This window comes from Rhinoderma darwinii, chromosome 2 (genome assembly GCF_050947455.1).
Source record: "Rhinoderma darwinii isolate aRhiDar2 chromosome 2, aRhiDar2.hap1, whole genome shotgun sequence".
In the NCBI taxonomy this organism is placed as follows: Eukaryota; Metazoa; Chordata; class Amphibia; order Anura; family Rhinodermatidae; genus Rhinoderma; species Rhinoderma darwinii.
Window position 1 is genome coordinate 222575204 of NC_134688.1, and position 13471 is coordinate 222588674.

At 46.4% G+C, this 13471-nt stretch overlaps 1 protein-coding gene across 1 annotated transcript in view; it reads left to right on the forward strand.

Annotated features, from left to right (window-relative positions):
- The window catches only part of LOC142741794 (uncharacterized), a 659023-nt gene that overhangs the window by 497651 nt on the left and 147901 nt on the right, over positions 1-13471 (forward strand). Inside the window, exons 86-87 of the mRNA XM_075851126.1 lie at positions 2667-2847; positions 10346-10437. Of these exons, the coding sequence (XP_075707241.1) occupies positions 2667-2847; positions 10346-10437 (273 nt within the window). The remainder of the gene's footprint in view (positions 1-2666; positions 2848-10345; positions 10438-13471) is intronic.

Here is a 13471-nt window from a genome sequence, read left to right on the forward strand (position 1 = left end):
ATATACCTATGCAGTATTGGGGTATGATGAAGACCATGCTGAATGCACTGGTGAACCACTTTAAAATATAATCTAATTGCTTTAAGAAAATTTTGCTCACCCTTGACTTTACTTAAAATAAATTTTACGTTTTGATAATCATTTCATTCTGCAGTGAGTTTACAGTATATATTCATCAGATGAGTGCCTAGAATGATAAACATCCAATTTCTACTTGCTCTAATAAAATGATAGCCCCATCTTCTCTGCTGAGCGACTGTGAACAGATGTTACATTGTTGTAACTAGAAATTTAGGCTCTGTTCACATCCCGCTAGGGCATTTTGTTCGGCGTACACGTTTGAAGATTGCCCCAGACGTACAGTATGTAAGTTTATTTATACACTTTTGTACAGTAGCGTTGATCTGCCACTGACTCCCATAGTAAACACACATATACAGTACTGAAGAGAAGATTTACAATGTAACGTAATGTGTATTCTTACATTGGTTCTATTTTCTTAATTGATTGCAGTATTATTATTTTAAACAACATAATATGATGATGTTCCTCTTCATAATAATTTTATGGAGAATGTTGAAAGATCCTCATTAAGTTTGTTACGTTGAGTTTCATATCACTCTTATATCACTATTGTAATGATCTGAAATGATGAATCTTCTTTCGTACATGGTGGCAAGTAATAGATTAGACAGACGAACATTGTATAAAGCAACTTGCTGAAAAACAGCACAAAGAAATACTTCCTGTTATTCTGCAGCGTCTTGTTTTATTTTTATATTTATTTATTTTTGCTTGGTATCTCTGCCAGTATCTTGTGCTCCTCACAATGTATTCTTGATTGAAATAACCACATAATACAGGAGAAATGGTGTCTTGGCGCTATCAATGCTCGTTGAAAAGATGTACATAACAAAAACACTTGCGCATGATGTTACCTATTTGTGGTATAGACTTGACATTTTCTTACAGTAATTGTTTACTACAAAAAAACAGATCGTTGCCAATGGCTCTGAGGTTTTTTTTCTGCAGGGAGTAAGGCATCTAGAAATGGCCAATTTTTTGCTATTACCTATGAAGTACAGCATCTTCTACTTTAAAGAGAAAATATTGACATGGCATCACCACTACCACAAATCCAGTTCCATATTTAAGAATTGTCAGCGGAGCCATGCAAAATAAATAAATAAACATATATATGTATATATACATACATTCTTTTAGTTAGACCTTTCCTTTTGAATACTCCTTACCTCTTAGGTGTCGTCCACATCTGCATCAGGGCTCCGTTCCATCGATTGACTGACACAAGCAGAAACCAGAGGTTTCCGTTTCCATCACCATTGATTTCAATGGTGACGGATCAGGTGCCAATGGTTTCCGTTTGTCTCAGTTGTGCAGGGGTTCCGTCGGTTTCCGTCGTTTAAACGGAATCAATAGCGTAGTTTGCCATTACATTGAGGGGTTCTCCTGACGGAACCCCTCAATGGAAGGCCAACGCTGATGTGAACAGGCCCTTATTCATAAAATTTGAGTTATTCTAAGAGATAATTTTTTGTTGCTTTTGAAGCTGGACTATTACCAGCATTGTAACTAAATGATATCTGGCTTGAAGTGAGGTATCTTTTTAGCACTGTTCTATATCTGACTTAATAAACAAATTCTCACCGTCAAGTGTAAGTAATAATGGCAGCAAACACAATATCAGTAACTTAGAAAAGAAATGTAGAAATACCTCTAGATAGGAATGATTGCGAGTTACAGTGTGACAAGATATCTCATTTGCTTTTATAACTGCATTTCCTAGTTCAAGCACAGGTCCTCTTAACTTAGCCCAGCACTGGAAGCTATCTTCCATACCTTCTTCTGGCCTCATGGATAAACCTACCGGATTTTGATTATGTAAATCATATGCTCATTTCTGTGTGCTCGAATATGCGTTCAGTGGATTAAACTGAGTAAACTATTTTCCCTGCAGTGTTTTGAGTGCCATCGTTTTTTTAATTCCTATTTGAATTACTGTCTGTGACCATGACAGTCAGGTTTGTAAGGAGACTAGTCACTGGTCACCGTAACTGTAAGTGTTGTCATTTGATTGACAGATGCAGACAAGTGGACATAGTTTCTCACAGAAGGAGGCATCTCACAGGAAAATGATTGCATTAATGTTACATGACATGTTGTATCTGTTGCATAAGTTACATTTTATTTTGCCACTGCACTTATGCTTTAAATAGACATGATACCTAGTTAAGTCGGTTGCATATACTAGTATGTGAGCATGATTCTTATATTCAGGGTATACAAAAGGACATGCCTACAAATCTACCACCCTGGTGAGGAAAGCCAGGTGCACTAAAGTTACAAACAGGCATCATCTAGCTACACGCTGTGCACAGCTGTCCACATTGCACATTACTTTTTTATTATGTTAGCAATGGCATTCCCTTTACTCTTTCTTTCAGCTAAGTCTACAGGAAGAGAGAAGAGAAAGCACGTGACTCCAGTCTTATAATATGCCAACTGTGCTTAATCATAACGCAAAAAAGCTTTGCTAATAATTGGTTTAAAGTACATTACATAGAGAAATATAAATGCGTTCTCTATGCACCTTAAATATTTGTGTTTTTCTGTAGAGAAACATAATTATGTTTCCTTGTTCTTAGGAGAAAAGCATTGCATTGTTCACAGTCAGTATGACGAATGGAAATGAGGAAGAGGTGAAAGCAGCACTAAATGACACAATGAATCACAATGGCTGGCTCATTATAGAAAATCTTCATCTGGCATCAAAAGCCATACTGAAGAATCTCTCCAAGAGCCTGAAATATGCTGCAAAAATGCGAGGTATGGTGACACATTTAGCCTGTCTTTTGTCATGATAGATCAGATCTCTAACTAGTTTCATATGCTGTATTAAAAGACAGAGATGGGGCTTTATAGAGATAGTAATGAATTCTAAATTTCTAACACTCGTCCAGATCCAGAATCGGATTGCAAGCTATTGACCATGGAATGCTAAAAAATACTTATTTTTAGACACATAGAAACATTTAGAAAAAGTTACATTCACCTTTGAAGATTATTTTACAGTTGACACCTAAGAATAAGCTACATAGTAAGTTAAATTATTTTGTAATTACATTAGTTAAAAGTTGATGAGTGAATTTCCTGAAATTTGTTTTGTGCCGATTCTATCTAGTCGGCTATCCAATGTAATTGGGTACGAAAACATTTGCTGTGAATTACAACTGCCCCGATTGCCCTGTCTGACTCCCTGATGTCTCCCAGAACTGTAGTTCCAAGTTGGATACAATCCTAGAAGACATTAGGAAGTCAAACAGGTCTATCGGCGCACATTCTATTCCACTCCTAAAAAAAAAAAAAACACATACTCACCTCCCCTAGTCTTCCATGGCGACTTGTCCCTGCTGGCCTCCTGAGATAACATTGTTTTGTCCGATGTGACCACTGCAGCCAAGCACAGGCAGCAATGGTCACATGGGACAAAATAACGTCATTGTCACGGAGCGGGGTGTGGACCCACTGGGCCGTACCGCATAGCGGGGTAGCAGCTGGCCAACTAGGTACAAAACAATGTCTATAGTTCAAAACGGGTACCTGAGGCAATGTAGACAGTGGCAGGATCACGACTTGGCTTTCACAGCTGGTGACACCGCAGATGCGGTGGAAGACACGACTTGACTTTCAAAGCAGGAGACGCTGCGGATGCAGCGGAAGACACGACTTGGCTTTTACAGCAGGTTACGATAGTATGGGATACAGGGTACAGGCAGCAGGAACGGGCAACACTGGGAACTGGAAAACACTGGGAGACCTTTAGCAAGACAGACTAGGGTATATAACAACGCTCAGGCAAGGAACCAGTGGGCAGAGCCCCATTTTATAGTCCAGCAGCCATTTGGGCTGATAACTGATTACTGGGGCAGCTGGACGCGTACTGGCCCTGCGGGGAACGGCGCGAGGACCCGGAAGACAGTGGGAGGACCCGGAAGACGGCGTCTGCCAGAGGGAGTAGGACGCCGAGCAGAGAGGTGTCCATGGCCGGGATCGTCAGGGGGTGAGTTAGAACGGCGATCCCCGGCCATGGACGTAACAGTATCCCCCCTCTTACGCCCCCTCCTCTTGGGACCAGAGCAGGAAAGAAATTTCTTCACGAGGACAGGGGCATCGATATTCTCCTCTGGCTCCCAAGACCTCTCCTCTGGACCAAATCCCCTCCAATCCAGCAAGTAAAATGTCCTGCCTCCTACTTTCTTGGTGGCCAGGATCTCCCTCACTTCGAAAGTTCCAGATGAACTGCCAGGAGCCACTGCGGAACTAGGAGTCCTGGAGTAGCGGTTTAGAACCACGGGTTTTAGCAAGGAGACGTGGAAGGAGTTAGGGATCTTGAGGGTAGGAGGCAGTCGAAGCTTGTACGACACAGGATTGTTCTCCAGCAGAATCTCGAAGGGTCCAAGGAACCTGGGATTAAACTTGCAAGATGGCACCCTCAGCCGGATATTCCTGGAAGACAGCCAGACCTTTGTACCAGGAAGAAACTGGGGAGGTTCTCGTCTTCTAGTGTCTGCCTTTCTCTTCATGCGGTCCACCGCCAGCAGAATAGAAGACCGTGTCTGCTGCCATATTTGCAGAAAGTTCCTGATGGTAGAATCGGCTGCAGGCACCTGAGACATAGTATAGCCTGGCAGGGGTATTCGAGGATGTTGGCCATAGACTATAAAGAACGGACTGGAAGTGGTGGACTCACTGGTATGGTTATTATAAGAGAACTCCGCCCACGGAAGCAGCTGCACCCAGTCATCATGTCTTCTGGAAATAAAGTGCCGTAGGTAGTTCTCCATAATTTGATTAATCCTCTCAACTTGCCCATTAGACTGAGGGTGATAAGCTGAGGAGAAGTCCAACTTTACTCCGAGTAGGCCGCAGAGTGCTCTCCAGAACTTAGAGGTGAACTGGACCCCTCGATCCGAGACAATATGCAGAGGTAATCCATGCAGACGGAAGATGTGTTGCATGAAGAGGTCAGCCAGTCGAGCGGCAGAAGGCAGGCCAGTCAGGGGAACAAAATGAGCCATCTTTGAAAAACGATCCACCACCACACAGATCACACTGCATCCTGCAGAGGGAGGCATATCCGTAACAAAATCCATAGTGATATGCCACCAGGGGGCCTCGGGCACCGGCAGTGGTTGGAGCAGACCGGCTGGTCTGGAGTGGGCACCCTTGATGGCTGCACACACCGTACAGGAGGACACAAAGTCTATGACGTCTTTGGGCAGCGTGAGCCACCAGAACTCACGGGCAATCAGGTCACGGGTCTTACGGGCATCCGCATGTCCTGCCAGCTTGGAACAGTGACCCCAGCGAAGGATTCTTCCTCTGTCTGCCAGTCGTACAAAAGTTTTTCCTGGGGGAATGCCTCTAACCTGCAGAGGGTTGACAGAGTAGATGCAGGAGGGATCGATAATATTCTGTGGGGACTCCACAGTGTCCTCTGTTTCAAAAGACCTGGACATGGCATCGGCCCTCACATTCTTGTCGGCAGGTCGGTAGTGGAGTTCGAACCGGAACCGTGCAAAAAACAATGACCATCTGGCTTGAGGAGGGTTCAGTCGTTGAGCCGTCTGTAGGTAGGTCAAGTTCTTGTGGTCCGTGAAGACCAGGATAGGATGAGCTGCGCCTTCCAGTAGGTGTCTCCATTCCTGCAGAGCCAGCTTGATGGCCAGTAACTCCCTGTCCCCAATCGAGTAGTTGCGCTCTGCAGAAGAAAACAGCTTGGAGTAGTAACCACATACCACCGTCTTGCCTTTCGAACCCTTCTGGTACAATAGAGCCCCGGCACCAATAGAGGAGGCGTCCACCTCTAACGAAAACTGCAGAGACACATCAGGATGGTGCAGAATGGAGGCAGATGTGAAGGCTTTCTTTAAGGTTTCAAATGCGATCTCCGCCTCTGGAGTCCATACTTTGGCATTCAAACCCTTTTTAGTAAGGGTGGAGATGGGAGCTGTCAGAGAAGAGAAGTTGGGGATGAATAGTCTGTAGAAGTTGGCGAATCCCAGGAAGCGTTGTATGGCCCTTAAGCCTTGGGGACGTGGCCACTCCAGGACAGCCTTGACCTTCTCAGGATCCATCTTGAGACCCTGATCTGAGATAATGTAGCCCAGGAAGGGTAGAGACTTTTCTTGGCACACACACTTCTCCAACTTGGCGTAGAGATGATTCTCTCTTAATCTAAGCATCACCTGGCGGACATGGCCCTGATGAGTCACAAGATCTGGGGAAAAAAATCAAGATATCATCGAGGTACACCACAACGCAGACATAGAGGAGGTCACGAAATATGTCATTCACAAATTTTTGAAATACTGCGGGAGCGTTACACAGGCCGAAGGGCATGACCAAATATTCGTAGTGTCCATCACGTGTGTTAAAGGCAGTCTTCCACTCGTCTCCCTGACGGATCCGGATTAGATTGTAGGCTCCCCGCAGGTCAAGCTTGGAAAAAATTTTCGCCCCCCGTATACGATCAAAGAGCTCAGAAATCAACGGCAAGGGGTACCTGTTCTTCACCGTGATCTGATTGAGACCCCGGTAGTCAATGCAGGGTCGAAGGGATCCATCCTTCTTTTTTACAAAGAAAAACCTGGCTCCGGCCGGGGATGAAGACTTTCGTATGAAGCCCCTCTCTAGATTCTCTTTAATGTAGGCTGACATAGACTGGGTCTCTGGCAGGGAAAGAGGGTATACTCTACCGCGAGGAGGAGAAGAGTCAGGAACCAAGTCGATAGGACAGTCGTATTCTCGATGTGGTGGCAATATCTCTGCCTCCTTTTTGTCGAAGACATCAGCGAACTGAGAGTAACAAGGAGGTAGCCCAGACAATGACTGAGGCGAAGAAGGCTGGGATGGACGGACATGGCCCAGACAGCGGTCTAGACACTTGGGGCCCCACTGAAGAACCTCTCCAGAGTTCCAATTCAGGACTGGGGCGTGAAGACGGAGCCAAGGCAAGCCCAGCAGCACGGGGTTGACGGCCTTGGACAGGACATACAGAGAGATCAGTTCAGAATGAAGAGCTCCCACCTGGAGTCTCAACGGCTTGGTCACAGACAATACTGGGTCAGGCAAAGGCAGTCCATCTACCGAGGCAACGATCAATGGTCTCTCCAGCAAAACAGTGGGCAACTGAAGGAGATCCACAAGGTCTTGACAGATGAAATTGGCTGCGGAGCCAGAGTCCATGTAGGCAGAGACTGGATGAGGTCTCCCGCCAGCGACAATGGTCACAGGAATGAACAGCTTGGACGAGAATTCTCTATCAAGTGCAGTAGCGCCCAGGGTTGTCTCTCCAACCAATCCCAGACATTGGGGTTTCTTTGGCCTCTGGGGGCACAGACGCACGACATGGCCAGCGAGGCCGCAATACAGACAAAGTCCAGAGGTGCGCCTGCGCAGTTTCTCCTGATCAGACAGTTTAAGCCGATCCACCTGCATCGGGACCTCGGGCGCAGCAGAAGAACAGGGCAAGAGGGGTTGCTGGAAGTTGGGCGCCAGTCTAGGAAGCCGTCTCTCCTGAAGAATCTCTTGGGATCTCTCTCTGAGCCTTATGTCCACGCAGCTAGCCAGCTGAATCAGATCATCCAGGGCAGCTGGGAGATCTCGAGCAGCCAGTTCATCTTTGATCTCAGGCGATAGGCCATGCCAGAAGGATGCTACCAAGGCCTCATTGTTCCAAGACAATTCTCCTGCCAGAGTCCGGAACTGGATGGTGTATTCGCCCACGGAGGCGTCCTCCTGACGCAGGTTAAAAATAGCAGTGGCAACCGATGAGGCTCGTCCAGGCTCCTCAAATACGGAACGGAACAACCACACAAACCCCTGGAAGTCTCTGGTCACGGGTCCCTGTCGTTCCCAGATTGGATTCGCCCACGCCAGGGCCTTGCTGGCGAGTAGGGATACAATAAAGGCGATCCTGGCTCCGTCCGAAGGAAATGCTTGGGCGTGCAGAGTGAAGTGGATTTGGCATTGGTTCAGGAACCCCCTGCATGAACTAGCATCTCCATGAAACCGTGGTGGCAATGGCAGCAAGTACCGAGAGTCCGAACTGGAGCTGCCAGGAGGTGTAGCTGGAGGGTCGATCGGAGGAGTTTCACTAGGGGCGATGACGGAAGAAACTAGTGCACCAAGATGCTGTGCCATGGAGTCTACTGTCACAATGAGTTGATCCTGTCGCACTTGCAGATCCTGCAGGTCTGCCTGCATGGCCTGGGAGGATGACAGGCTCTTGACTTGGCCAGCGGGGTCCATGGCCTGAGCGTACTGTCACGGCGCGGGGTGTGGACCCACTGGGCCGTACCGCGTAGCGGGGTAGCAGCTGGCCAACTTGGTACAAAACAATGTCTATAGTTCAAAACGGGTACCTGAGGCAATGTAGACAGTGGCAGGATCACGACTTGGCAGGTGACACCGCGGATGCAGCGGAAGACACGACTTGTCTTTCGCAGCAGGAGACGCCGCGGATGCGACGGAAGACACGACTTGGCTTTTACAGCAGGTTATGATAGTACGGGATACAGGGTACAGGCAGCAGGAACGGGCAACACTGGGAACTGGAAAACACTGGGAGACCTTTAGCAAGACAGACTAGGGTATACAACAATGCTCAGGCAAGGAACCAATGGGCATAGCCCCATTTTATAGTCCATAAGCCATTTGGGCTGATATCTGATTACTGTCAGCTGGATGTGTACTGGCCCTTTAAGGCCGTGCACGCGCGGGCGCGCGCGCCCTGCGGGGAACGGCGCGAGGACCCGGGAGACAGTGCCGGCGTCTGCCAGAGGGAGGAGGACGCCGAGCAGAGAGGTGTCCATGGCCGGGATCGTCAGGGGGTGAGTTAGAACGGCGATCCCCGGCCATGGACGTAACAGTCATCTCAGGAGGCTGCCAGAGACACGTTGCTATGAGAGACCAAGAAAGTAGGGTATTTTATTTTTTTACCTCTTCTCCCCTCTTCCTTTTTCCAATCTGTAAAATTGTGGCTGGCGGCCGACATTTTTCAAATTTGTTCACCACAAACCCCAAAAGTTTCGTATTTTGTCAAATCCAAAACTTTTGGGAAATTTAGACCAAATTTGATTCCTTTACAATCTATTCTCTCTCCGCAGAGATACATTGTCAGTTCGGCAGGTCGCTACTGGAAACTGTCAACTCTGCGTTGACAGACAAATTCATAACAGTTTAGGTGAGGTGCTGTAATGCAGTGCTTCATGTTGCCCTGAATTCTCGCAGATTTACATTTTTCTTCATCATAATACTTTCTACACATTATTAAGGCCCACTTCACACGAGCGTGAATCACGTCCGTGTGCTGTGCGTTGAAACAACACACGGCACACGGACCCATTGATTTCAATGGGGCCGTTCACACATGCATGATTTTTCATGCAGCGAGAGTCCGCTGCGTGAAAGATACTGCATGTCCTATATTGGTGCCTTATCACACACCTACGTGCCCAATGAAGTCAATGGGTGCGTGAAAACCACACACCGCACACGCATGCACATGCGTGTTCGATGCGTGATGTACGCATCAATTCAGTTGAAAATAAGAAAAGAAAAAAAAAGATGTGCTTTGCGAGTGCGTGAATAACGCATGCCACTCGCAAAGCACACTGATGCATAACGGCACACACATGGTTTGTCACGCGCGTGTATAGAGTACACCTAGAATGCAAATCACTTGAGCAAGCTCTGTACAGAAAATAAACAAGGAATGCTCTTAGATCTGAACTCGAAAGCCTGCAGAATTATAAATACAGGTATGAATAAAAATGGAATATAATACAGAATCAATACAAGCAAGTCTGCACTCACACTACCATCATTGCTTTTTATACTTAATGGAGCCATGACTGTTATGATGGATCCGTTTTCAAATGGATTTCAACAAATGCGGATGGATCCCATTGACTATAACCGACTCATCGATTTTATGTCAGAATTCCAGTGTTTTTGAAAGTGCTGCAAACTATTCAATTTCTGCCATCAAAAACCTTGAAACCCAGATGGAACAGAACATAACTGCATTGTGAACTGAGCCTTATGCAATGTGCTATATTTGCAGTTACTCAGTGATATCGAGATTATATCTAGAAGTAAACTGTAAAATGGTATTCAAAGCTGATGAATTTTCCAAAATACACTATTCATGTATTGTGTGCTTCACTAATACCTACAGATTTCCATTGTTTAGCACTGATAACAATATAATATGCATTAATATGGGATGTGTTGCTTACTATGAATCTGATCTCCACAGTTTCACAAAAAGAGGAGAGACAATTCTGTGTGTGGCTTACTTCAGAGATGGGGACATCTATTCCACATGACTTCCTAGTACATCTTAAAAAAGTAAGTGTAGTGGGACTACTGTGCCTTTAGAAACTTGAAAGTACTTCTATAAGATAAGTAGCCATAGGTGCTACATATATATATATATATATATATATATATATATGTGAGTGTATATATATGTGCGTATATATATATATATATATATATATATATTTATTTCTTTATTTTATATATATACACTACCGTTCAAAAGTTTGGGGTCACCCAGACAATTTTGTGTTTTCCATGAAAACTCACACTTATATTTATCAAATGAGTTGCAAAATGACTAGAAAATATAGTCAAGACATTGACAAGGTTAGAAATAATGATTTTTATTTGAAATAATAATTTTCTCCTTCAAACTTTGCTTTCGTCAAAGAATGCTCCATTTGCAGCAATTACAGCATTGCAGACCTTTGGCATTCTAGCTGTTAATTTGCTGAGGTAATCGGGAGAAATTTCAACTCATGCTTCCAGAAGCCTCTCCCACAAGTTGGATTGGCTTGATGGGCACTTCTTGCGTACCATACGGTCAAGCTGCTCCCACAACAGCTCTATGGGGTTGAGATCTGGTGACTGCACTGGCCACTCCATTACAGATAGAATACCAGCTGCCTGCTTCTTCCCTAAATAGTTCTTGCATAATCTGGAGGTGTGCTTTGGGTCATTGTCCTGTTGTAGGATGAAATTGGCTCCAATGCAGGGTATGGCATGGCGTTGCAAAATGGAGTGATAGCCTTCCTTATTCAAAATCCCTTTTACCTTGTACAAATCTCCCACTTTACCAGCACCAAAACAACCCCAGACCATCACATTACCTCCACCATGCTCGACAGATGGCGTCAGGCACTCTTCCAGGATTTTTTCAGTTGTTCTGCGTCTCACAAATGTTCTTCTGTGTGATCCAAACACCTCAAACTTTGATTCGTCTGTCCATAACACTTTTTTCCAATCTTCCTCTGTCCAATGTCTGTGTGCTTTTGCCCATATTAATCTTTTCCGTTTATTAGCCAGTCTCAGATATGGCTTTTTCTTTGCCACTCTTCATTGAAGACCAGCATCCCGGAGTCGCCTCTTCACTGTAGACGTTGACACTGGCGTTTTGCGGGTACTATTTAATGAAGCTGCCAGTTGAGGACCTGTGAGGCGTCTATTTCTCAAACTAGAGACTCTAATGTACTTGTCTTGTTGCTCAGTTGTGCAGCGGGGCCTCCCACTTCTCTTTCTACTCTATTTAGAGCCTGTTTGTGCTGTCCTCTGAAGGGAGTAGTACACACCGTTGTAGGAAGTCTTCAGTTCCTTGGCAATTTCTCGCATGGAATAGCCTTAATTTCTAAGAACAAGAATAGACTGTCGAGTTTTACATGAAAGCTCTCTTTTTCTAGCCATTTGGAGAGTTTAATCGAACCCACAAATGTAATGCTCCAGATTCTCAACTAGCTCAAAGGAAGTGTAATGGCAGGAAGGAGGTGAAGGGAAAGTGAGCCCTAATCTACCCACCGCCCTGTCCCTGCCTACTTGCAACGACCCGCCCTAGGCGACGAGGTACAACTGGGCGGCGGTCCCTACGCTGTCTAAGTGCACAGGAAAACAAACAGGGAACACGCAAGGGAAGGGGCAGTAGCCACGGAACGCCACGAGGAAACGGAGCGGCGAACGAACAGTCAGGACCAGGACGAAGTGAGTACACCCAAGCGGGCACGGAGACAGAAGCAAGCCAGGGGCAAAGCAAAGCAGGTCAAGCAGAACTGCAGCAAGGCAGAAGCACGGCAGAAGCAGGCTGGAGCAAGCAGCAGTGGGGCCAGGAATCCAAAAGAATTACAAGCGCTGAGGGAGAGAACAGGGCAGGTAATAAAGGACAGGGGGCGGAGCTAACTCCGACAGACCAGGCCGCGATAGGCTCTCCCACTCCTGAGCCTGCCACCCTGGTTGGTGGGAGATGGTGTCAGTCGAACAGGTCTGGCCTCAGGTGTGGATTGATTAATCCCAGGAGTATACCTAGATGAAGTACCTGGCAGATCCCTAACAGTACTCCCCCTTTTATGAGGGGCCACCGGACCCTTACTAAGGGGACCCGGTTTAGTGGGGAAGAGAAGGTGGAACCTCCTGATCAATACCCCAGCGTGAACATCACGGGCAGGTACCCAAGTCCTCTCCTCCGGCCCGTATCCTCTCCAATGGACCAGGTACTGGAGGGAGCCCTGGACCATCCTACTGTCCATAATCTTGGCCACCTCGAATTCCACCCCCTCAGGGGTGAGAACGGGAACAGGAGGTATCCTCGAGGGGGACCAGGACGGGGAGCAGCGTTTAAGGAGGGAGGCATGGAAGACGTCATGTATGCGAAAGGATGGGGGGAGCTCCAGACGGAAGGATACAGGGTTGAGGACTTCAATGATCTTATAAGGTCCAATAAATCGGGGAGCAAACTTCCTGGACGGGACCTTAAGGCGCAAGTTCCTGGACGACAACCAGACCAAATCCCCGACGACAAACCGGGGGTTAGCAGAACGTCTACTATCCACCTGAATCTTTTGTGCGCTCTGGGACGCCTCTAGGTTCTTCTGAACCTGGGCCCAGACAGTGCACAGTTCCCGATGAACATCCTCTACCTCAGGATTATTGGAACAACCAGGGGAGACGGAGGAGAACCTTGGGTTAAACCCGAAATTACAGAAAAACGGGGAGACCCCTGACGAGTTACTGACCCGGTTATTCAGGGAAAATTCAGCAAGGGGAAGGAATGAGACCCAATCGAATTGACAGTCAGAGATGAAACACCTTAAATATTGTTCCAGGGATTGGTTAGTCCTTTCCGTTTGGCCATTAGTTTCGGGATGGAAGGCGGAGGAGAAGGACAGATCAATCTCCAACTTTTTACAAAAAGCTCTCCAAAATAAGGAAACAAATTGTACCCCTCTGTCAGAAACGATATTGACTGGGGCCCCATGGAGACGCAGGATGTGTTTCACAAACAAAGAAGCTAACGTCTTGGCGTTAGGTAGCTTCTTAAGGGGCACAAAGTGGCACATCTTGCTGAAGCGGTCGA